General features: G+C 41.2%; 1 protein-coding gene across 2 annotated transcripts in view; it reads right to left on the bottom strand.

The window, feature by feature from the left end:
* ACTN2 (actinin alpha 2) overlaps positions 1 to 26330 on the bottom strand; it is a gene marked incomplete at its 5' end in the record, with an annotated part of 79069 nt that overhangs the window by 41446 nt on the left and 11293 nt on the right. Inside the window, 3 exons of one of the 2 annotated variants that reach the window (XM_079899811.1) lie at positions 797 to 883; positions 1743 to 1862; positions 2785 to 2899. In XM_079899811.1, coding sequence (XP_079755937.1) covers positions 797 to 883; positions 1743 to 1862; positions 2785 to 2899 — 322 coding nt within the window. Of the gene's footprint in view, positions 1 to 796; positions 884 to 1742; positions 1863 to 2784; positions 2900 to 26330 lie in introns of those variants that run through there. The other variant, XM_079899812.1, reaches the window with a different exon arrangement.

Here is a 26330-nt window from a genome sequence, read left to right on the forward strand (position 1 = left end):
CAGCGTGCATGTAGGATCTAGTTCCCTGACCAGGGAACGAACCCAGGCCCCCTGCATTGGGAGCGCAGAGTCTTAACCACTGTGCCACCAGGGAAGTCCTAACTATGTTCTGCAGCTATACCTTTTGTGATTTGAGTGCTAAATAGGCCAAGTTCTAATTTTAAGAATGTCAATTTGACACTTTTGACAGTGCTGAATTCATCAAAATATTTTGGAGTGCAGTGGGCGTAAAAGACTGAAGATCTGCATCTTCAGTGGCAGTGCTGAGGATTAGGGTTATGTTACAATGATGGAACAGTTATTGGGCCAATGACACAATGACAATAGATATTTTGTTTATAAAAAGGGGGGGAGGGAGAGAGGGAGGGGAGAGAGAGAAAAAAGAAAGAACAAATGAACAAACTCAGATTTCAATCGATTATCTTTCAGCACTTGAAGGAAAGCGATTCAAGTGTTTCAAGATCTAAGTCTAAAGAACTGTTATAGTCGTGAACCTACTAGTATAATAAGCAATAAAGAAGCTCAAAAAACGCTCATTTTAAAAAGCGACTTCTGTTCTGAACATGTACTCATCTTTTCCAAAATGATTCCAACCCCATGAATGAAACAGCATTGCTGGGGTCTTTTTCTCATACAAATAGAAAATTTGTGAAAACCCAAGTCGCGTATCTTTCATTCAATCCTGTCAGTGATTGTTCAATTTTACAAAAGCCTATCCAAACTCAACTTCATCAGCTCAATTTATAAATTACGCTAAGTATCTTAATACGATCAGGTTTTTAACCCGGTCCTTTACCTTCAACGGAAATATCCTGAATAGCAAAGCGCAGGATGATGGTCCAGATCATACCCAGCGTCATCTTCACGTTGCCGTCGACAATTTCTTTAGGTAAGAAGAAACAGCAACAAATGAGGGTAAAGATAACATAATCAGCACATAAAGTTTTCCTGTAAGTTATGAGTCTCCTGTAAAGTTCTGACTTCAGAGCTACTGGAAGATATACATATGCAAAGACCAGTTTCTGTTTGTGTAAGTGTCGCAGCGTGCCTAGTTATAAATGTGGTATTCATAACCAAATGTCTACAGTTTAAATGAGTTATGAGTTAATGATGAACACAAAGCTTGCATATGCAAAGTCACTGAAAACAACCCAGGGGTTTCCAAGGTTTACAGACTAGATGAGCCAAGGTTCTAAATAATCAAACAGAGAGAACACTGGGTCATCTTTACCCTGATCCCTCTTCCCGAGCTCAGTTGTAAAGATTGAGAGGCAGGGCAGTCTCAGCTCCTGCCAGACTCACCCGGACTCCCAATCTCCCACAGAGAATGGAGATCCTTCCTAGTAGTTCTTATTAAGAGTCACTGGGATGTACAAGTTCTTTCTCATTTGGATGATCAGTTTGAAAAAGACAGCATCATATTTGACTCCTTTTTTTTGGCCACACCATGCAGCATGTGTGATCTTAGTTCCCTAACCAGGGATCGAACCTGCGGCCCCTGCAGTGGAAGCTCAGAGTCTTAACCGCTGGACCACCAGGGAACTCCCTTGACTCTATTATGTACAAATGATCCTAGAGCCTTGTCTCCCGTTCATGGTGCCTGCGGAGAGCCTGTCAAGAGAGGCTGACACAGGAGATGGGGGAAAGGAAGGGGGGAGGGAAGCAGGCATCCAGCTGCAGGCCCACTGCCCCACGGGGAGGTCTGTGCGCGGTCAGGGTCATTCGCATCACACCCCATTTACCTTCCGCCCCGATGGACACCAGCTTCACGCCTTTGCTGGCTATGTAATCCAAGGCTTTGTTGACGTTAGCGATTTTGTGGAATCGCATTTTTCCTCGGTCAGGTTTGGGCAGCCTTTCCCCTGTTGGATGAAGAAAGAATCATGTAGACACAGAGAAAGGAGACCTTTGATGCAGAATCAAGATGCCAAAATTCAGAGTCCATGCCCTCCTTAAATGGGAATCATTATTTGACTGTTCCTTATGCGTTCTCGGTTTCTGTAAATCACAGTACTTTCAAGGTCAGATGGACCAGAGGGGAGCTGTGCTATTGAGGCCATATGCTTTTCAGATTTGCTGGGAGAGCCCGGTTTGGTCTTTGAGCCAAAGTACGAATGAGTAAGAAAGAAGCTGGCTGGTGCCCCTGCAGCATTCAGAGGTGCTGACCAGCTGTGGGAGAGAGTCAGGGAGCTTCGTTCAAATCACAGGGTTCATCTCAGATGTGGAGTTACGGAGATACCTGGATCAGGGCCACCCTGCCCTCATCCTTCCCAGTCACACCTCTTTAATTAAGCCCGATCCACTCTCCAGTCCACAGTCTAAACCAGCCAGCTGACATTTAGGGCAAAGGATAACCCCTCTGGGACTTGAACTCCTGTGTTCAGAGTTAAGCCAACATGTACACTGGCCTTCGGCATGAAAGACAATTTCTGGAATACACACTAGCTGGACTTAGTGGAGAGGGCAGCCTGGTGGGCAGTCATATGAATGTCATTTTCTCTTCTCTTATTCTGTTTTGAAGTGGGTGGTAGAAACATGATTTTAATAAGTCAATTTTAAACAGAATTCACTCCTTTTTTAGAACAGAAAAATAACTCCAGGCAGACCGCTCTTTGGAAACGTTTGCTTTGCCAATAATACCATATCCCCCAGCCAGGTTCAAAGGGAGATTTTTTTTAAAAAAACAAACAAACAAACAAAAAAAACAGATGCGTATCTACTGCTCGGACATAGAAGTACATGTAAGATTGGGTATAACATGTATGAAAAATGTTGAAGACTCACCTGAGATGACTTCCAAAAGCAGCATGAGCTTAAGGCCATTCCGGAAGTCTTCCTCGATGTTCTCGATCTGAGTGCCAGCTTTCCTGAGGTGGGAGTTACACCAGGCAGTGAAGGTCTGCAACAAGAAGCAAACAGTGCTGAGCACAGCCCCATCAGCACTCAGAGCCCCTCCACATGGACCATGCCTGACATCTTACACATCGTGGGGAGAACAGGAGGCTGGGGCATCCTGGACCTTTGAGAGAGAGCAGACCGAATTGGATGGAAAGCATGATTTGAGCCCTGAAGGTAAGATTTTAATAAACTTTCTTCTTTAGAGACAAAAAAAAATCATTTTTTGGGTCTAACCACCTGAGGAATTTTTGCCTTCAGTTTAGAAAGGTAACACATTTGGGATTAACATATACACACTACTATATATAAAATAGATAACCAACAAGGACCTACTGTATAGCACAGGGAACTACACTCAATATTTTATAATAACCTATAAGGGAAAAGAATATATATATATATATTATATATATATAAAATATATATATAACTATATACATTATATATATATATAATATATATATAACTGAATCACTGTGCTGTATACCTGAAACTAACACAACATTGTAAATCAACTATACTTCAATTAAAAAACTAATAAAAATTTTTTTAAAAGATACCATGTTTACACCTATGCCTTTGCCTTCTGAAAACCTCTTATTCTGTAGGAAATTAGGATGTGCTTATTCCCTGCATACAACAGAAATCAGCGTGCTTGCAGAATGGATGAATAAATTATGCTTAAAGAATGTTCAAAATGTCGTACTTTAGAGCAGAGGGTGGGCGGCATTGTGCAGTAGAAAGGGGAAGAGAAGAGGGACCCGTAACCACTAATTATCTACAACTAGTTTATCCTGGATGAACAACTGTTTTAAGCTAGTAACTGAATCAATTAAACAAATTTGCAGTATAGTCAATCATTAATAATAATAATAGTAGTAGTAGCAATAATAATGAACTCCTACTGGCATATTCCAGGTCCTGGGCTAGACCCCAGATTTCAAAGACAATTAGATACAGCCCTGCCCTGGAAGGGCTCAGAGGCTAGTCATGTTAACAAATAACTAGGGCAATATTAAGCAGAAAGATGAACTCTATACTAAGTGGCATCCAAAGTCATTCTGTTTATTTTTCAAACTTCTTTTAACTTGGTTTCCACTTGTGCACTATTTCCTGCCAAAACCAGATTAGAAATGCTTCTGGCAGCTGCTGGCTAAGAATGCAAACTGTGCCCTTGTCACACAACAGCTGCTGGGCTCCGGAACAAAGTGCCCGCACATTACGCTGCAGCGAGACAGACAAACAGGGTTTGTGTTATAGATGAGAAGATGAACCTCTCAAAAATAGAGTTTTTCCAAGTAAGACTACAAAAAGACACAGTTTTCCATAAAAATGATTTTTCTGGGTAATAAAAAGAATTTTCAAATCTGACTGATGGGCACTTATTTCAAGAAATATGTGATGTTATTTGCAGCAACATGGATGGACCTGGAGATGATCATACTAAGTGAAGTAAGTCAGAAAGAGAAATACCATATGATATCACTTATATGTGGAATCTAAAATAGGACACAAATGAACTGATCTACAAAACAGAAAGAGACTCACAGATACAGATAACAGACTTCTGGTTGTCAAGGGGGAAGGGAGCTGGGGGAGGGATGGATTGGGAGTTTGGGGTTAGCAGATGCAAACTATTATATAGAGAATGGATAAAGAGCAAGGTCCTACTCTGGGATGAAGTGAGAGAGTAGCATGGACATATATACACTACCAAATGTAAAATAGCTAGTGGGAAGCAGCCGCATAGCACAGGGAGATCAGCTCAGTGCTTTGTGACCACCTAGAGGGGTGGGATAGGGAGGGTGGGAGGGAGACGCAAAAGGGAGGGGATATGGGGATATATGTATACGTATAGCTGATTCAATTTGTTATAAAGCAGAGACTAATACACCATTGTAAAGCGATTATCCTCCAATAAAGATGTTTAAAAAAAAGGTCCTACTGTATAGCACAGGGAACTATATTCAATATTCTGTGATATACCATAATGGAAAAGAACATGAAAAAGAATGAATATAGATGTATAACTGAATCACTTTGCTGTACAGCAGAAATAAACACAACACTGTAAATCAACTGTACTTCAATAAAATAAATTTAAGAAAAAGAAATATGTGATGGCTTTAAATTCTAGGACAAAAAGAAAATATAGGTATTTTCTTGGACTTCCAATAATAAATGTTATTGTGAGAGCCAAAACTAAGAGTTATTTCTCCTAAAACACATCTAAACTTTAGTCAGGTCTAAACAGAAGAGATACTCTAAGTCATATACTCTAGGTCTGCACCCAATCAATATGATAGCCAGTAACCATACTTGGCTATTTAAATGTAATTAATTAAAATGAAAGGAAATTAAAATTTTAGTTTTCCAGCTGTACAAGCCATCTTTCGAGTGTTCAAAAGCCACATGTGTACAAGCACATCTGTACTGGATGGTGCAGATGTGTACGGAACACTTCCAGCATCACAGAGAGTTCTATTGGACAGTGCTACTATACATAATCAAATTTTGTTTTTTGAAGCTAAGATTATTAAGAAGAGTCTATTATTACCTGGGTTCAAAATTCAAGTGGTACAAAAAGGCATAAAGTGGAAAGCCTCCCTCTCACTCCTGTTTCCAGCCACTGAGTTCCCTTCCCCAGAGGGAACGACAAAGAGATTCAGTGTCTTGTGTTTCTCTTCAACAATATTGTATACATACGTAAACACAAAGGCACACACATCTTTTTTCTATCCCTTTAACACAAATCATAACATACACATTGTTCTGCACCTGGCTTTTTTATATTTTGTAAGAAAACTATAACCTAGGGTCATTCAGTATCAGCAAAGAGCATTCCTGGCTGCATGGTATTCCACTCTCGTGACTATACCACATTTATTTTCTAACTAGCTCCTTGGATGGACATTTAGGTTGCTTCCAGATAACTAAGTTCATACAGTGAAAAACTTCCCAGGCCCCATTTTCAGCAAGCAAAACTACTTTAAAGGTTTTCTGTTTGTTTTTTTTTCACAATACCGAGACTAACCATATACATAACCTTTTGGGGAAGGCACAAGAGAACAGTGGGTTATGGAACTGACAGAGAAAAAAATATAATGATATAAAATATTTATTGAATTATCTTTATCTATACTCTAATTAAAAATGGGCAGGCCTTCCCTGGTGCCGCAGTGGTTGGGAGCCCGCCTGCCGATGCAGGGGACGAGGGTTTGTGCCCTGGTCCGGGAGGATCCCGCATGCCGCGGAGCGGCTGGGCCCGTGAGCCATGGCCGCTCGCTGAGCCTGCGCGTCCGGAGCCTGTGCTCCCCAGCGGGAGAGGCCACAACAGTGAGAGGCCCGCGTACCGCAAAAAAAAAAATAATAATAAAGGCAAATATTGCTGGTATAAATTACCTTATTACCATGTTATTTAAGCCCCTTCATAATATAAGTATCAGAAGCACTTCTGGATAGAACCCCAAAGCTTTTCATGAAATCAATGCAGGTTTCCTGACCCCCACTATGGAACACTGTGAACATCTGCTGGATACCACCTTTTTTTTTTTTTGCCGTACGCGGGCCTCTCACTGTTGTGGCCTCTCCCGTTGCGGAGCACAGGCTCCAGATGCACAGGCTCAGCGGCCATGGCTCACGGGCCCAGCCGCTCCGCGGCATGTGGGATCTTCCCGGACCGGAGCACGAACCCGTGTCCCCTGCATCAGCAGGCGGACTCTCAACCACAGCACCACCAGGGAAGCCCCTGGATACCACCTTTTTATAGGTATGTATGTGATGAAGGTAACTTACCACAGGTAATTATTTAGCTGTGCAAATCCAGAGAATGAACTGAATCTACCAGGTCAATTTTGTCAGTTAAGCCTAATGAAGTTTCGCTTTCTTTAATGAGTATTCCGAAGAGCCAATAAAGGTGGTTGACTAACCAACTCAAATGCGAAAAAGGACCCCAAGGCTCTGTGATAATAGCTTGCAAAGAAGCCAGTGCACTCTGAAAAGGAATTTTAAGCTTTATTAGACTGTTTAATTTTCATTCTATTTACAGTTTCCATTACCACGGCCTACAGAGACTGTTCCTATGCCTTCCCCATTGTCCTCAGCTTCTGTGAAAATCCCGCTAATCGTGGAGGAGATAAAAACAAAAGCCATCACAGCAGCAACAAAATCCCACATATTGTACCTAAAAGACTTCTTTGTGGGGACTTCCCTGGTGGCGCAGTGGTTGGGGATCCGACTGCCAATGCAGGGGACACGGGTTCGAGCCCTGGTTCGAGAAGATCCCACATGCCGCGGAGCAACTAAGCCCGTGCTCCACAACTACTGAGCCTGTGCTCTAGAGCCCGTGTGCCACAACTACTGAAGCCCATGCGCCTAGAGCCCATGCTCCACGACAAGAGAAGCCACTGCAATGAGAAGCCCTCGCACAACAAAAAGTAGGCCCCGCTCGCCACAACTAGAGAAAGCCCGCACACAGCAAAGAAGACCCAGTGCAGACAAAAATAAAATAAATTAATAAAAAAAAAAAAAGACTTCTTTGTGGATTTTCTTGCTCTTTGATGGCAACATGCATCTTTAAGTTCCCTGTGAACTAAATCTGGGAGAAATCAAATGGAACCAATGTAGGTCCACGTGGTTTTGGAGGGAGGCTCCTTGGTTCAAACCAGATTAGGAAGGCAGGTGTCCTTTCTTAAAAGATATGGTGTTGGGCTTCCCTGGTGGCGCAGTGGTTGAGAGTCCGCCTGACGATGCAGGGGACGCGGGTTCATGCCCCGGTCCGGGAAGATCCCACATGCCGCGGAGTGGCTGGGCCCGTGAGCCATGGCCGCTGGGCCTGAGCGTCCAGAGCCTGTGCTCTGCAATGGGAGAGGCCACAACAGTGAGAGGCCCGCGTACCGCAAAAAAAAAAAAAATAAAGACATGGTGTTACAAACCAGACAGAGACCCTCAAGGAAAGAGGCCAACGTCTCCCCAGCCCAAAGCTCACCTCAGAAGCTGCCTCATCACATCTGAGGTCCTCCAACCTCCTCCCTTGCTTCCAACTCAAATCTTCCTCTACCTCTCTCCTAGAGAAGAGCTTCTTCCCTGCCCCTGTTCACCTAGTGATAAATACATACACTTTTTGCATCTTGAAAACAAGCACATAAAAAAACCTCTCAGTGGCTTCCCTGGTGGTGCAGTGGTTGAGAGTCCGCCTGCCGATGCAGGGGACACGGGTTCATGCCCCGGTCAGGGAAGATCCCACATGCCACGGAGCGGCTGGGCCCGTGAGCCATGGCCACTGAGCCTGCACGTCTGGAGCCTGTGCTCCGCAACAGGAGAGGCCACAACAGCGAGAGGCCCGCGTACCGCAAAAAAACAAACAAACAAAAAACAAAAAAAAGAAAAAAACCTCTCAGAGCCACGCAAAGAGAACCAGGATGGGAAAGCATGAACCGCCTACCCGCAGACAGGAAAGGCTGATGCTTCCAGTCCTTCTCACCCTTCAAAGACGCGCACGACAAAGGGAATGATGGACCTAGAGATGATCATACTAAGTGAAGTAAGCCAGACAGAGAAAGACAAATATCATGATATTGCTTACATGTAAAATCTAAAAATAAAAAGTGATACAAATGAATTTATATACCAAACAGAAGTAGACTAACAGACACAGAAAACAAACTTACGGTTACCAAAGGGGAAACGGTGGGGGGAGGGATAAATTAGGAGTTTGGGATTAACAAATACACACTACTATATATAAAATAGATAACCGACAAGGACCTATTATATAGCACAGAACTATACTCAATATTTTATAATAACCTCTAAGGGAAAAGAATCTGAAAAATAGATATATATGTATCACTGAATCACTCTGCTGTACACCTGAAATTAACACAACATTGTAAATCAATTATACTTCAATAAAAATAAATAAATATATATGTATATATTAAAAAAAAAAGCTAAGGGAACAAGTGTTCAAGTCCCAGAGGAAAAGACGGAAGGGCATGGGAGTCACTGTCTCACTTTGTATATTCCTTAGGCAATGGGAGCAAATATTAGCATTTCTTCCTGAAACATACAGAATCATAACCCATGAGTCACTGGCCAGGATGGACAGTCCTGTGGGTGCAGACTGGTCTCCCTGCTCATACAGGACCCTCTCTGGTCATGGTACTGAAACTCTCCAAACACAGGGAGCAGAAGAAGAGGGCCTGGGGGTTAAGGCGATGTGCCTGTGACTTATAGTATTCTGTTTTCCTGGGATAAGTCTGAAGGATACTCAAACAATCAGCGGTCGCTGCCCCGTTATCTTCCTGAACATAATCTAAGAGATCCAGAAAATGCTCTTCAACCCCTGAAACATGGTGGTTGAGAAAAATGTCAGTTGGAATAACCAACACACGGAAGCAGCCTGAATGTCCATCAACAGAATAAAGGATAAAGAAGATGTGGTTCATATGTACAATGGAATATTACTCAGCCATAAAAGAGAATGAAATAATGCCATCTGTAGCAACATGGGTGGATCTAGAGATTATCATACTAAGTGAAGTAAGTCAGAAAGAGAAAGACAAATATCATATCACTTATATCTGGAATCTAAAATATGATACAAATGAACTTATCTACAAAACAGAAACAGACTCACAGACATAGAGAACAGACTTCTGGTTACCAAAGAGGAAAGATCGGGGGGAGGGGTAAATTAGGAGTTTGGGATTAACATAGACACACTACTATATATAAAATAGATGATCAACAAGGACCTACTGTATTGCACAGGGAACTCTACTCAATATTCTGTAATAACCTATATGAGAAAGAATCTGAAAAAGAATGGATACATGTATACGTATAACTGAATCACTTTGCTGTACACCTGAAACACAACATTGTAAATCAACTATACTCCAAAATAAAATAAAAATTAAAAAAAAAGAAAAAGAAAGAAAAATGTCAGTTGGAAGAGTTTTCCAGGAATATCTGTTAGCAAGAATTGCTACCCCCATTCAGAGGCCATACCTTCTTCCTTGAAGAACATACTAGCAAAGTCCCAAGCCCATAGGAATCCTAAGACCACTGTCTTTCTGAAAGTTAAATTATATGCCATGACAGCCAATACAATGTGCTTAATGGCAAAAAAAGCACTTATTAAAAAAAAAAGGGACTTCCCTGGTGGTCCAATGGTTAGGACTCTGTGCTTCCACTGCAGGGGACGCGGGTTTGATCCCTGGTCAGGGAACTGAGATCCCACATGCCGTGCAGAGCAGGAAAAAAAAAAAAAAGCACTTATGTCCTCACTGAAATATTGAGATAAGCTTGACCATTATGCATTCGTATTTGGTTTCTATACAAGTTAATTAAGTCAATTAATTCTACAGACACAACAACCTACATTGTAGACTATTCCAAAGAGAGAAGGGAAAACAAGGTCTTTTAATCAAAATGAGTAATATCTGTGATTATATATATTGTTTAAATAACACAAGTTTGCATCTCTACCTGGAGAAGATTATCACCTGGAGACACAAATAAGAACCAAAAAGATCAATCCTGAATCTGACACGGTCCTCTGAATTTGAGTCCATCTCATATCATCAGTTAATTATTAATTCTTCTAGCAATAAGGCTCTAGGGTTGGGCTGGCTCCTATAAGACTATCCCTGTTCAATTTACTATTCCATTTTCTCCAAACAAAAATCTGGCAACACAACAGCTATCAATTTCTTTTATACTCTGTTAATCAGCTTTTATTTTCATAATAACTGCATAAAATACTAATTAGAGGTCACCTTTCCTAACATGGAGACTCACTACAGCCACTGGGCGTTTCTGAACAAAATAGAACAGGGTTTACTGAGGGCTGGGACGTTCGGGCAGAGCCTGCAGCACGAAGCTCAGGATAGGCAAGCCCGAATAATTTTCAGCTTTTAAATCCACTAATTATAAAACAGCATTGTCACTGGGAGTCTGGGGTTAACAGATGCAAACTTTTATATATAGAATGGTTAACAATAAGGTCCTACTGTCTAGCACAGGGAACTATATATGTGTGTGTGTGTAGCTGACTCACTTTGCTATACAGCAGAAATTAACACAACACTGTAAATCAACTATACATCCCAAAAAAAAGAAAAACAGCATTGTCTATCAGGTCTAAACAGGTTTGGGCACCATCAGAGTGTTCTACAATTTTGAGTTTGCTTATCACTTACTGTTCTCAGAGAGTAAAGACATCGAGTGGCTAGCATGGGAATTCCTGGCCTGCATCCTATGGGTGGGACAACTGAGCCCCAGGTGAGCAGGGGCAGTGGTCCCTGAGAGGGAGCAGGGAGGGCAGGTGGAGTCCAGTCCCGCCCACAGTCGTGGCTCAAACTCGGATTCTATTTCTGACTCTGACACCATGCAATTATTTGTCCTTCACGTCCTGACACCTTCCCAGCTACCAAAAAATTGTCATGATCAACTTAATGAAACAATTCAAAAGGTTATCAGGAGGAGAAGAAATACAAAGGCCAGCCGGGCCACACGACCTATTATCACAGTGGTTCTGAACAGCCTCCCATGAAAAACTGTTGAAAACCACAGCTCTGTTAAGTTGATTTTCTAAAAATGCTCCATTTGTTTTTCTATTTACAATAATCATTATAACAGTGTCTTCTTTTCCACTTCACAAATTCTCAATTTGCCAGGATCCCTCCTAATCGCTTTCCTTGTTCTTTTTAAATATTCAAAAAGTAAGGCAGGGGTGCAGGTGTCTAGAGAGATGCACACATTTTGTAAGGGAGAAGGGGGGCAGCTCCAGCGTTTAAGAAAGGACACACTGCCCTCCTGAAGGGCAGGGAGCCGCTCCTTTGAGAGGGCAGAAATTCCTGCAAACCATGTGGCTGGCAGAAGCAGATGTGCTGGTTCACCACAAACCTTCACCACCCCTCAGCCAGAAAGACCCTGACCCACAAATCACAGGGGGAATAGCACTGGGTGAGCCTGGACAATGCCACAACGCCCAGAAAAATGGGCCACTCCAGCGTCACATCAGAAAAATCAGCAGAATGACCTTAAATTGAAAGATTCAGACACTCAACCATCTTTAAATAAAAGGTGTTTCTCAGGATCACAGACATAGAGAACAGACTGGTGGTTGCCAAGGGAGAGGGGGTTGGAGGAGGGATGGAGTGGGAGGTTGGGATTAGCAGACGTAAGCTATTATACATAGAATGGATAAACAACAAGGTCCTACTGTAGAGCACAGGGAATTATATTCAACATTCTATGAGAAACCATAATGGAAAAGAATATATATGTATAACTGAACCACTTTGCTGTTCAGCAGTAATTAGCACAACACTGTAAATCAACTATACTTCAATTAAAAAAAAAAAAACACCAGGGGCTTCCCTGGTGGCGCAGTGGTTGAGAGTCCGCCTGCCGATTCAGGGGACGTGGGTTCGTGCCCCAGTCCGGGGGGGATCCCACATGCCGCGGAGCAGCTGGGCCCGTGAGCCATGGCCGCTGGGCCTGCGCGTCCAGAGCCTGTGCTCCGCAACGAGAGAGGCCACAACAGTGAGAGGCCCACGTACCGCCAAAACAAAACAAAACAAAAAAAACACCCCCAAATTTTTTTAATGTAAATTGCCAAAAAAAAAAATGGTGTTTCTGCTGGAGTTTATACTAACATTAGGATAGTTCTCTGGACCCAGCAGTCACTCAACAGTTGTCACCGACTGTTCAGCACAGTGAACGCTGAATAATCATCTGATGTTGAAAACATTCCAAACCTTCAAGGTTACCAAGCACCCAAGTACACTTCTCAACTACAGACATTTAAAAAATTGAATCAAAGCAAGAAATACGTAAGTAGAAGAGTGTTCCTTCTGAGGATGCTGCATGTGCTACAATCAATTACCAGACATCTCGGAAGCCCATTTGGGGCCCTCCTGTTCTCATAACTGGCATAACCAGGCAGCTAACGACACGGCGGGCAGCCCTTTCTTCTCCACCCACAAATCTCTGCTTAGTCTCCAAGATCCTGCTGCATAACATGGCATGCAACAGCTCAGTTTAGCAGTCCCTAAAAAACAGCGACCCTAAAATCCAAAGCCTGGCTCTGTGACCAGCTCAGCATCTGGTGTGGGTAAGTCAGCTCATCTCTCCTGTGGCTTATTACTTTCCTTTTCTTTTCTTTTCATTTTATTTTTAATTTTTTTAACATCTTAATTGCAGTATAATTGCTTTACAATGTTGTGTTAGTTTCTGCCGTATAACAAAGTGAATCAGCTATACGTATACACATATCCCCATATCTCCTCCTTCTTCTGTCTCCCTCCCACCCTCCCTATCCCACCCCTCTAGGTGGTCACAAAGCACGGAGCTGATCTCCCTGTGCTATGTGGCTGCTTCCCACTAGTTATCTATTTTACATTTGGTAGTGTATATATGTCCACGCCACTCTCTCACTTTGTCCCAGCTTAACCTTACCCTCCCTGTGTCCTCAAGTCCATTCTCTACGTCTGTGTCTTTATTCCTGTCCTGCCCCTAGGTTCTTCATAACCTATTTTTTTTTTGATTCTATATATATGTGTTAGCATATGGTATTTGTTTTTCTCTTTCTGACTTACTTCACTCTGTATGACAGACTCTGGGTCCATCCACCTCACTACAAATAACTCAATTTCGTTTCTTTTAATGGCTGAGTAATGTTCCATTCTATGTATGTGCCACTTCTTCTTTATCCATTCATCTGTCGATGGACACTTAGGTTACTTCCATGTCCTAGCTATTGTAAATAGTGCTGCAATGAACATTGGGGTACATGACTCTTTTTGAATTACAGTTTACTCAGGATATATACCCAGTAGTGGGATTGCTGGGTCATATGGTAGTTCCATTTTTAGTTTTTTAAGGAACCTCCATACTGTTCTCCACAGAGGCTGTATCAATTTACATTCCCACCAACAGTGCAGAGGGTTCCCTTTCCTCCACACCCTCTCCGGCATTTATTGTTTGTAGATTTTTTGATGATGGCCGTTCTGACCAGTGTGAGGTGATACCTCACCGTAGTTTTGATTTGCATTTCTCTAATGATTAGTGATGCAGAGCATCCTTTCAGTGTTTGTTGGCAGTCTGTATATCTTCTTTGGAGAAATGTCTGTTTAGGTCTTCTGCCCATTTTTGGATTGGGCTGTTTGTTTTTTTGATAATGAGCTACATGAGCTGCTTGTGTATTTTGGAGATTAATCCTTTGTCAGTTGCTTCATTTGCAAATATTTTCTCCCATTCTGAGGGCTGTATTTTGGTCTTCTTTATGGTTTCCTTTGCTGTGCAAAAGCTTTGAAGTTTCATTAGGTCCCATTTATTTATTTTTGTTTTTATTTCCATTTCTCTAGGAGGTGGGTCAAAAAGGATCTTGTTGTGATTTATGTCAGAGTGTTCTGCCTGTGTTTTCCTCTAAGAGTTTGATAATGTCTGCCTTACATTTAAGTCTTTAATCCATTCTGAGTTTATTTTTGTGTATGGTGTTAGGGAATTCATTCTTTTACATGTAGCTGTCCAGTTTTCCCAGCACTACTTATTGAAGAGGCTGTCTTTTCTCCATTGTATACTCTTGCCTCCTTTATCAAAGATAAGGCGACCATATGTGCGTGGGTTTATTTCTGGGCTTTCTATCCTGTTCCATTGATCTATATTTCTATTTTTGTGCCAGTACCATACTGTCTTGATTACTGTAGCTTTGTAGTATAGTCTGAAGTCAGGGAGCCTGATTCCTCCAGCTCCATTTTTCTTTCTCAACATTGCTTGGGCTATTCAGGGTCTCTGGTGTTTCCATACAAATTGTGAAATTTTTTTGTTCTAGTTCTGTGAAAAATGCCAGTGGTAGTTTGATAGGGATTGCGTTGAATCTGCAGATTGCTTTGGGTAGTATAGTCATTTTCACAATGTTGATTCTTCCAACCCAAGAACATGGTATATCTCTCCATCTGTTTGTATCATTTTTAATTTCTTTCATCAGTGTCTTATAGATTTCTTCATACAGGTCTTTTGTCTCCTTAGGTAGGTTTATTCCTAGGTATTTTATTCTTTTTGTTGCAGTGGTAAATGGGAGTGTTTCCTTAATTTCTCTTTCAGATTCTTCATCATTAGTGTATAGGAATGCAAGAGGTTTATGTGCATTAATTTTGTATCCTGCTACTTTACCAAATTCATTGATTAGCTCTAGTAGTCTCCTGGTAGCATCTTTAGGATTCTCTATGTATAGTATCATGTCATCTGAAAACAGTGACAGTTTTATTTCTTCTTTTCCAATTTGGATTCCTTTCATTTCTTTTTCTTCTCTGATTGCTGTGGCTAAAACTTCTGAAACTACGTTGAATAATAGTGGTGCGAGTGGGAAACCTTGTCTTGTTCCTGATCTTAGTGGAAATGTTCTCAGTTTTTCACCACTGGGAATGATATTGGCTGTGGGTTTGTCATATGTGGCCTTTATTATGTTGAGGTAACTTCCCTCTATGCCTACTTTCTGAAGGGTTTTTATTATAAATGGGTGTTGAATTTTTTCAAAAGCTTTTTCTGCATCTACTGAGAGGATCATATGGTTTTTATCCTTCAATTTGTTAATATGGTGTATCACATTGATTGATTTGCGTATATTGAAGAATCCTTGCATTCCTGGGATAAACCCCAGTTGATCATGGTGTATGATCCTTTAATGTGCTGTTGGATTCTGTTTGCTAGTATTTTGTTGAGGATTTTTGCATCTATGTTCATCAGTGATATTGGCCTGTAGTTTTCTTTTTTTGTGACATCTTTGTCTGGTTTTTTTTTAGCTGTACGCGGGCCTCTCACTGTTGTGGCCTTTCCCGTTGCGGAGCACAGGCTCCGGACGCACAGGCCCAGCAGCCATGGCTCACGGGCCCAGCCGCTCCACGGCATGTGGGATCTTCCCAGACTGAGGCACAAACCCGTGTCCTCTGCATTGGCAGGCCGACCCTCAACCACTGTGCCACCAGGGAAGCCCTGTCTGGTTTTGGTATCACAGTGATGGTGGCCTCGTAGAATGAGTTTGGGAGTGTTCCTCCCTCTGCTATATTTTGGAAGAGTTTGAGAAGGATATGTGTTAGCTCCCCTCTAAATGTTGAGAGAATTTACCTGTGAAGCCATCTGATCCTGGACTTTTGTTTGTTAGAAGATTTTTAATCACAGTTCCAATTTCCGTGCTTGTGACTGGTCTGTTTATATTTCCTATTTCTTCCTGGTTCACTCTCAGAAGGTTGTGCTTTTCTAAGAATTTGTCCATTTCTTCCAGGTTGTCCATTTTATTGGCATATAGTTGCTTGTAGTAATCGCTCATGATCCTTTGTATTTCTTCAGTGTCAGTTGTTACTTCTCCTTTTTCATTTCTAATTCTGTTGATTTGAGTCTTTTCCCTTTACTTCTTCTCTGAGTCTGGCTAATGGTTTATCAATTTCATCTTCTCAAAGAACCAGCTTTTAGTTTTATTGATCTTTGCTATTGTGTCCTTCATTTCTTTTTCATTTATTTCTGATCTGATATTTATGATTACTTTCCTTCTGCTAACTTTGGGGGTTTTTTGTTCTTCTTTCTCTAATTGCTTTAGGTGTAAGGTTAGGTTGTTGAGATTTTTCTTGTTTTTTGAGGTATGATTGTATTGCTATAAACTCCTCTCTTAGAACTGCTTTTGCTGCATCCCATAGGTTTTGCGTTGTTGTGCTTTCACTGTCATTTGTTTCTAGGTACTTTTTTATTTCCTCTTTGATTTCTTCAGTGATCTCTTGGTTATTTAGTATTGTTTAGCCTCCATGTGTTTGTATTTTTTACAGTTTTCTTCCTGTAACTGATATCTAGTCTCATAGCATTGTGGTTGGAAAAGATACTTGATATGATTTCTTTTATTTTTTTAATTTATTTATTATTTATTTTTGGCTGTCTTGGCTCTCTGTTGCTGCATGCGGGCTTTATTTAGTTGCAGTGAGCAGGGGCTACTCTTCGTTGCGGTATGTGGGCTTCTCTTGTTGCGGAGCATGGGCTCTAGGCAAGCGGGCCCAGTAGTTGTGGCTCATAGGCTCTAGATAGAGCACAGGCTCAGTAGTTGTGGCACATTGGCTTAGTTCCTCTGTAGCATGTGGGATCTTCCCAGACCAGGGCTCGAATCCGTATCCCCTACATTGGCAGGCAGATTCTTAACCTCTGCGCCACCAGGGAAGTCCCTTGATATGATTTCAATTTTCTTAAATTTACCAAGGCTTGATTTGTGACCCGAGATATGATCCATCTTGGAGAATGTTCCATGAGCACTTCAGAGGAAAGTGGATTCTGTTGTTTTCGGATGGAATGTCCTATAAATATCAATTAAGTCCATGTTGTTTAATGTATCATTTAAAGCTTGTGTTTCCTTATTTATTTTCAGTTTGGATGATCTGTCCATTGGTGAAAGTGGGGTGCTAAATCTCCTACTATGATTGTGTTACTGTCAATTTCCCCTTTTGTGGCTGTTGGCATTTGCCTTATGTATTGAGGTGCTCCTATGTTGGGTGCATAAATATTTACAATTCTTATATCTTCTTCTTGGATTGATTCCTTGATCATTATGTAGTGTCCTTCTTTGTCTCTTCTAATAGTCTTTATTTTAAAGTCTATTTTGTCTGATATGAGAATTGCTACTCCAGCTTTCTTTTGATTTCCATTTGCATGGACTATCTTTTTCCAATCCCCTTCCTTTCAGTCTGTATGTGTCCCTAGGTCTGAAGTGGGTCTCTTATAGACAGCATATATACGGGTCTTGTTTTTGTATCCATTCAGCCAGTCCGTGTCTTTTGGTGGGAACATTTAATCCATATACATTTAAGGTAATTATCAATATGTATGTTCCTATTACCATTTTGTTAATTGTTTTGGGTTTGTTATTGTAGGTCTTTTCCTTCTCTTGTGTTTCCTGCCTAGGGAAGTTCCTTTAGCATTTGTTGTGAAGTTGGTTTGGTGGTGCTGAATTCTCTTAGCTTCTGCTTGTCTGTAAAGGTTTTAATTTCTCCATCGAATCTGAATGAGATCCTTGTTGAGTAGAGTAATCTTTGTTGTAGGTTTTTCCCTTTCATCACTTTAAATATGTCCTGCCATTCCCTCCTGGCTTGCAGAGTTTCTGCTGAAAGATCAGCTGTTAACCTTATGGAGATTGCCTTGTATGTTATTTGTTGCTTTTCCCTTACTGCTTTTAGTATTTTTTTCTGTGTATTTAATTTTTGATAGTGTGATTAATATGTGTCTTAGCGTGTTTCTCCTTGGATTTATCCTGTATTCTTTTCATTTTATTGAAGTACAGTTGATTTACAATGTTGTGTTAATTTCTGCTGTACAGCAAAGTGACTCAGTTATACATATATGCTTTTTCATACTCTTTTCCATTATGGTTTATTACAGGATATTAAATGTAGTTCCCTGTTCTGTACAGTAGGACCTTGTTGTTTATCCATCCTATATATAATAGTTTGCCTCTGCTAATCATGTGGCTTATTTCTTCCCCTAAGCAATGCACCATGGACCTAATTCGATGAGTTGGCTGGGAAGCATGATGAATTGTAAGCGACTGGAAAATATTTTGCAAATATAAATGCTACAGGAACACACACAGAAATACCAGCAGTCAGTGATGGCAATTCAAAGAAACCTGAAGTGGAAATGGAAGTAAGTCATCGCATAGAAAAATGAAGACAGCCCATGGTCACAATTTATGTCTACTTGAACAGAGGAGATATTCCACCTCTGATAACTGAACATAAACATGCTGTCACTCAGCACATTTCATAGCCTACTGCTGTACACAGAGAAGGATACAAGGAGGTCTGTGATCCAAGAACCCAGAACCATGCCAGGTCTCCATCTTTGCTGGTTTATCACAAGTACTCACCCCACCATTAAAAGAAACAAGGACACCCACTGGCATATCTTAATTTCCTGAAGGTACAAGGTGCTTAGAACACTAGTTTTTGCTCATAGAGGGTAAAAATATTTTTCCCATGAACTTTAAAATTAACTCGTGTAAAAAGACAAATTCCAGGCTTCCCTGGTGGCACAGTGGTTAAGAATCTGCCTGCCAATGCAGGGGACACGGGCTTGAGCCCTGGTCTGGGGAGATCCCTCATGCTGTGGAGCAACTAGGGCCGTGCACCACAACTACTAAACCTGCGCTCTAGAGCCCGTGAGCCACAACTACTCAGCCTGCATGCCACAACTACTGAAGCCCGTGCTCCACAACAAGAGAAGCCACCACAAGAAGCAGCCCGCGCACCGCAACGAAGACCCAACTCAGCCAAAAAATATTTTTAAATAAAGTAAAATAATAAAATAAATTAAAAAAATTTTAAAAGACAAATATCACTGCATTCCATTGCAAATGGAAGGCCCACAACTGGTTTCCCAGGCTTTTATATGCCCGCAGGCATACATATTATGAATCAGAGAACCACAAAATGAACACAGAAGCCCCTAGTCTTCCCTTATTCACCTTTGTATCAGCACCAAGCAGGGACACCTGTATTCACGCACACAGAGCTAGCACTCATTCAAATTTTTAATACTTCAAGCTTAAACTTGACAATTTCAGTCATGAATGGATTGGAGCCTCAACAGTAACAACATACTGCTTTTAACTTGAGTAACAGGAATACTCATCAATACAAATTTGATTACTCAAAGACAAAGAAAGAGAAAAAAACAGAGGCAGCCTTTTCCCACTTATTCTTCCCCAACAAATACTGCCTTCAAGCAGGATTCAGGATCTCTTTGTAGGCAATGTGAGAATATCTAACAATTTCTAATTAAGGAATATCAAAGCCTACAAACAACTCAAGTAGGGCTGTCACCATTTAGAATTCTTTAAGGACTTGGTAGGGAAGCAGGAATAATCCTCTCAGAAATACCTGGTGGGTGACACCACCACCTGGAACATTCTAAAAATATCTGTGAAAGTGCCACACAGAGAAGCTGGGATTTTTGTTTTGTGTTCTAGACAGTGCCCAGGACCTAGTGGCACTCAGTAACTATTTGCTGAATAACATCTTATTTGACCTTCTGGAATAGATCAAAGGAGATAGCAATCAGATTTTTTTAACTGAAAAAATAAAAAACAGCGCGGAGCTAAAAATCTCTATTTGTTCAAGTTCCGGGCTTTTGAAAATTATTATTATCGTGTCAAACTTAACTAGAGAATCCTTAAACGTTAAAAAAGAGGAGTCTGTAATCTTGTTTCCCAAAAAACACCTCATAAAAAGTAAAAGGCAACCTTACTGCTGAGGGGACCTAAAAATAGAATCAGGCTAATGGATGACTGAAGTGGGGAGGTTAAAGATGGCTCTCCCAGCCTCTGAAAAGACAGTCTTAACCACGTCTGGTTTTCATCGTGAATTTTAGGCTTCAATCACCAGGCTCATAAGACTGACTTCCATTTAGTCCCTGGATGTTCAGAATAGATGAAGAAATGTGATAAAAACCCTTGAGGCTGCCTAACAGGACAAAAATGCTTTTCAGTTTTTTTAACAAAGCCAAATCTAGCCCGGACTAATTCCGGTTTAAGGAATGACCTGTCTGGGACTTCCCTGATGGAGCAGTGGATAAGACTCCACACTCTCAATGCAGAGGGCCTGGGTCCAATCCCTGGTCAGGGAACTAGATCCCACATGGTGCAACTAAGAGTTCACATGCCGCAACTAAAGATCCCGCATGCCACAACTAAGGATCCCATGTGCTGCAACTAAGGAGTCTGCCTGCCGCAACTAAGACCCAGTCTCAACCAAATTAAAAATAAATAAGTAAATAAATAAAAAAGGAATGACCTGCCTACTATGTGGAGTCTCTTCTGTAACTTCCAGAAAGGATGTAACAGAAAGTTATGAAATTTGGAAAGAGGAAATAGCTAAATGAGGTACTTTATGTTGGGAAGCATCTGAGCTCCAAAGGGAAAGTTGTGCATTGTCTACGGCATCACTTCTATGCTCTTCTACAGCTCATCTATCTAAGCCAAAGATGATCAAGAGCAATGCAAAGTCATTCTTGTCTTCAGACAAGGAATGCATTCTGTCCAGTTCAGGGACAACCCTCCTTCCACCCACAGAAAAGTATCTGCCACCATTTGGACATTAATTTCAATATGTAGATCTATAAATGTTACTGTTCTTCAGAGTCTCTTTTGAACTGGCTGGAACACCTCTCCAGTTTTCTCATTAGTAAGTTAAATAACATCTTTAACATGTTTATTTTTCTTCTTGTATGAGAGTCGTGGTTTTACCTTTATTTAAGAACTACCTTTTAATAGTTTTAGTCTTTCTTCTAAAAAGAGGTCAACATTCACATGTGCTAAAATTTTCACTATTCTGGTCTAAATTTTACTGATTTTGATGAAGACAAATAGTAATTAATGCACAAGAATGATACACAGAAAACAAATATATGGTTACCAAAGGGGAAAGAGGGTGAGGGAGCGATAAACTAGGAGTTTGGGATTAGTAGATACAAACTAATATATATGAAATAGATAAACGACAAGGTCCTACTATATAGCACAGGGAACTATATTCAGTATCTTGTAACAAACTATAAGGGAAGTATATAGTTATAAGTTATATATATATAACTGAATCACTTTGCTGTACACCAGAAATCAACACAACATTGTAAATCAACTATACTTCAATAAAAAATAAAAAAGGACATGAGCAAAAATTTTACAAAAAGAATGATACACTAAAATAACTGAGGTCTATCACTTGCTGATGTTAATAACAGTACGCCTTGCTTGTCCTGTGAAAATGACAACTGTCTGAAGTCTCAGCTTACTGCATTCCTTTTTCATTTAAAACCCAATGTGCGTCCCCATGTTCCCTCTTATACAGATCACCAGAAATAATATTGGATTTGGGTTGAATTATTTAGCACTTTTCTCTGTTTCATAAAAAAATCTTACATTTCTCTGGAAGCTGAAGTACCTCCATCTGTTAATTTCCTCCCAGCTCATGAAATTTCCTACAAACATTTTATTACCACTTACAGGAGTCCTTATTACTCATTCTCCTAATTCTTATTTTTCAGGGGCAATTACTCATCTCTGCATCTCTGTAGTTCTCAAGGTAGAGGGAAGCAACCTAAGCAAGGACATCAAACACTTCTGTGAGCCACTGACTCCCAATACTAGTTTGCAATCCAAACTACCTCTCCTTTAATTCCAAGGGATGTTTTGCAATGCTTGAAACAAAATCTTAATTATAAGAAAAAAAGTTACAGCCTTCTGTCTTCTAAAGGACAGTTAAATGATCTTGATGAAACTTCCCCATTTTAACTGTTAAATGGGAAAAAAAAAAGTTAAGATTAGAAATATGCAGATACTTCCTAAACAATTGGAGGCATACGCTAACCAAATCAAATCTCTACAGAATCAAAGTTTTGGTCATTTTTGCTCTAAAGTATTAAAAACAAAAAGCGGTAAGCTCAAAGAACCACATGAAAGCTATTGGTGCCTGGTCACCTGAGCTTAAAGATTTCCTGAGGTCAAGAGCCTGACTTAGCCGCTGGCTGGGAGTTTTGTGGGGTCACACCTGCCTCCCCCAAGCTGGCACGACCTCCGTGGAGAATTCCTTTGACGACTTTCTGGTAAGCAAGCATTTAAGGCTCCCAACAGCCTCACATACGATTGATCCTAAGTTATGCTTTCCAAAATAACTTGTTCCCTTGGAGCCTGGGTAATTATGTGTAAGACATGGCTCTGGGACAGGGCAGACCCAACTGTTGCTCGGTTATAGGCAAAAGCAACATTAATTGTACTTTCACGATTCTCTTCTTGAGGATGAATTCAAGTTTAAAGAAAAGCACACTGATGGCCCCCTCCCCAACCCCGGTCCATCCCAGCAACCGGGGAAGCAGCTTGTACTACCCAGACACCAAAATAAATATTCTTTAATTCAGGTTCACCATATTGTTACTATTTTCAGGGACCCAAACAAATGGCTGTCTGCACAGAGAAATTCAAGTGTTCATTTCAAAGGGAACAGCTCTCTATAATACGCCAGTCTCTGCGTTGGCAGTTTGGACAGAGCACAGTTCTAAGTGAGGAACAGCCTCCAATTAGGTCCGTCTACAGCTTTGCTCTACATACGCGGAAAGCTCTGGAAAACAGAAGGGCTAAAAACCAGGAAAGCCGGTCACTTCCAAAGTTCCTGCCCACTCCGCCCTGGGGGAACCAGGCTGGGATTTCCTCCATCGAGAGGTTCTTCCCTAGGGCTCATGCTGACTAAAAAGTGTTCATAAAAATAGATAATAAAGTCTTCGTATCCTGAGCCATTTCAGACAGTCATATATTATAGTATAAAAGACAGAAATACATGCTTTTCTAGTGCGGCGTCAAGTCATCTAGCAGGCAATATGGCAAAATGTTACCACTAGTTTTCCCTACAGTATGACTTTTTAAATTTCTTCTCCATATTTTCTGTAGTGAAGACATGACTTGGGTGATGTGATTATTTGAAAATGTATCTTAAAAAGGTAGTTTGGGAAAGTCTATATCATTTGTTAGGCTAGATTCTTCTCCCTTCCCTGGTTATCTGTAATTATGTTAGCTAGCTTTCTTTCACTCAGCCTCCATCTTTTTACCTGTAAAAGAAAAACTACTTACATTGGATACATTCCAGCAAGCTTACATTTCTTAAGTTAATCAGTCGGTGAGGTGCTACTTCAGGACTTTTTTTAAGTTTGACACTAAAATCCCTATTTCAATGTGAAGTTTTAAAATGCCCACGGAGAAGGTACACACTGTCCAAGTCCAAGGACCGCAGCAGAGAAATCCTCAGTATCCAGTTACCCAGACACCAGTGACAGACAGCAATAGAACCCACTGTCACTCCCCAAGTATTTCTGACAACATTCACCCTGCTTCCCGACCAAGTCCTTAATGGACTCGAATGGTGACAGCCCCACCTGTGTCTCATGACAGAAGGGACAATTTTACATGAAACACGATTTTGTCCCACAGTATATATATTTATCACCACTTCACTTCCAGACTTTCAAGTGTCTAAAGATATATACAATTTTATTAGAAAAAGACTTAAGCTGTCATAAGGACAAACCCAGAGATCCAACCTTGGAAATTGGTCCAGATATCTCAAGAAAGTTTAACCCTCAGTTTTTTAGATGTGCAAAATAAGCACCCTTAAAGCCTAGCACGTATTAATAGCAAGCTATCTGCATATGAGTATATATACTATTTATAAAACCACACGGACGGCATACAAACTACCATAAGGATGACGACAATGTGCATTTCAGAGGGAAACCTGGCCCACAGTAGGCATCCAGCGGGGTCCGTGGTCCCACACCCTCCAGACGCAGGGCTCACTCCCACCGCTGGCTACAAGGCTTGGTCTTCTAAAGGATTCGTGAGTTAGAAGATTCAGAAATTACTGGACAGTGATATTTAAAACTGTCAAAGTTTTAGAACTCTCATTTCACCAATATTTGCATTCTTTCAAGTTCAGAAATAGGCCAGAACTTTGAGAAAAGGCATTACTGTCCAATATACAAATTATTTGGGTCTCAATATTATGGTAACCTTCTCTGAGGTGGCCTTGTGTATCTCCTCTGAACAGTGACCACAGAATTCGAACTGGACCACTTCTGAGAGTCAAAGGTGATGCTATTTATAGTTACTCTGGGACAAGAGCCACAACTGGGATTGTCCTGGGCAAACCTGGATGAGGGGTCACCCTACCTCTGGAATCAGTCCACCCTCCTTCCTCATTTCCTTCCATAAAAAATAGAGAACCTGGGCTTCCCTGGTGGCGCAGTGGTTGAGAATCTGCCCGCTAATGCAGGGGACATGGGTTCGAGCGCTGGTCTGGGAAGATCCCACATGCGGCGGAGCAACTAGGCCCGTGAGCCACAACTACTGCGCCTGCGCGTCTGGAGCCTGTACTCCGCAACAAGAGACGTCACGATAGTGAGAGGCCCGCACGTCGCGATGAAGAGTGGCCCCCGCCTGCCACAACTAGAGAAAGCCCTCGTACAGAAATGAAGACGCAACACAGCAAAAATAAATAAATTAATTAATAAACTCCTACCCCCAACATCTTCTTAAAAAAAAAAAGAATAGAGAACCTGAAAGATGGGCAAGATGTTGTAACCCTTCAACTTACACAATATTACATGTCAATTACATCTCAATAAAGCTGGGAAACAAACTAAAATGAATCTTTGTAAGGAAGGGGGTGGCCTGGAACTGCTACGTGCAGGCAGCAGCCCCCATCCCTCCCAGGGCTCCCCTAGAAATTCACATACCTAAGCAGGTGAGGATGTGATCTGTACCTAAAGAAAAGCTGCAGAAGCAGTCTTGGCAAAACTGCCCCTAAAAATAACCTTTCCCCAAGAACACTTAACACGTGTGTTCTGCTCCTTCCTCCCTGCACTCTGGGGTGGTGGAGGAAACAAAGATGCAGAGGTATCAAATTCAGCCTCTTCAGACACGGTGCCCACCTCCTGTCTCAAATTCAGGCTCCCCACTCAAAGAAGTAAAAGCAGTGGTCGCGGGCCCTAGACCAATAAACCTGAAGGAGGTCATGGGGTCAGTTTATCAGATCAGTCTGCAGCAGGAGAAGAGAAATACCCTATCAGTACTGACTTTACAAGGGGCCACAAACAGCAGTTAACCATCCCCGTTTACAGGATGTTAAAAGGCTTTACCTCTGCCAACAGTGCTTTCTTTGCACAATTCTGTCCTCTTCTCCTACAGAGCCTGAAATTCACCATTGGAATTAGATAACAGCGTTATTGTCTTAGAAAGGTCACCTTTAAAATATTGATGATCTCTGGAAAAGCAGGTCTTGGCAATCTCTGGTTTTTAGAAATAGCCAGTTGTAACATTAACAGCATGAGAAATTACTAGGAGAACTGGGGGTTAGGAGAGGTATCCCAGCAGAGCAGGGAGGAGGCCTGGACAGCCAAAAGGGGTAGCAGGAAGCGTGGGGTCTGGGGGGGAGGAGACTGATGTTTCAAAACAGGGAAGGCAACTGTAGGCTTAATTGGCAGTTTTGATTCAAAATTTCGTTTAGAGAATAAAGCATCTATTGAACATAAAAACTTTTTTTTTCCTTTTAGTATTGGACATCCCTGGTAATTATTTCACAATGTATACATTTATCAAAACATGTGGCACACTTTAAATATATAAAATGTTTTATTTGTCAATGACAGCTCAATAAAGCTGGGGGAAAAAAGAACCAGGCATCCCCTATTCATGAAACTTTGGTTTTCCTTGGCCAGTGGGATTCAGAGGGATTCGCTATATATCCTGTTTTTATATATGTTTGAAATTTTCCATAATAAGAAGTTAAAAATAAATAAAAGAAAGGCAGGATTTTTTTCAATGTAAAGTGAAGGGAGTCCTTGGC

Source organism: Stenella coeruleoalba, assembly GCF_951394435.1.
Source record: "Stenella coeruleoalba genome assembly, chromosome: 16".
NCBI lineage: Eukaryota > Metazoa > Chordata > Mammalia > Artiodactyla > Delphinidae > Stenella > Stenella coeruleoalba.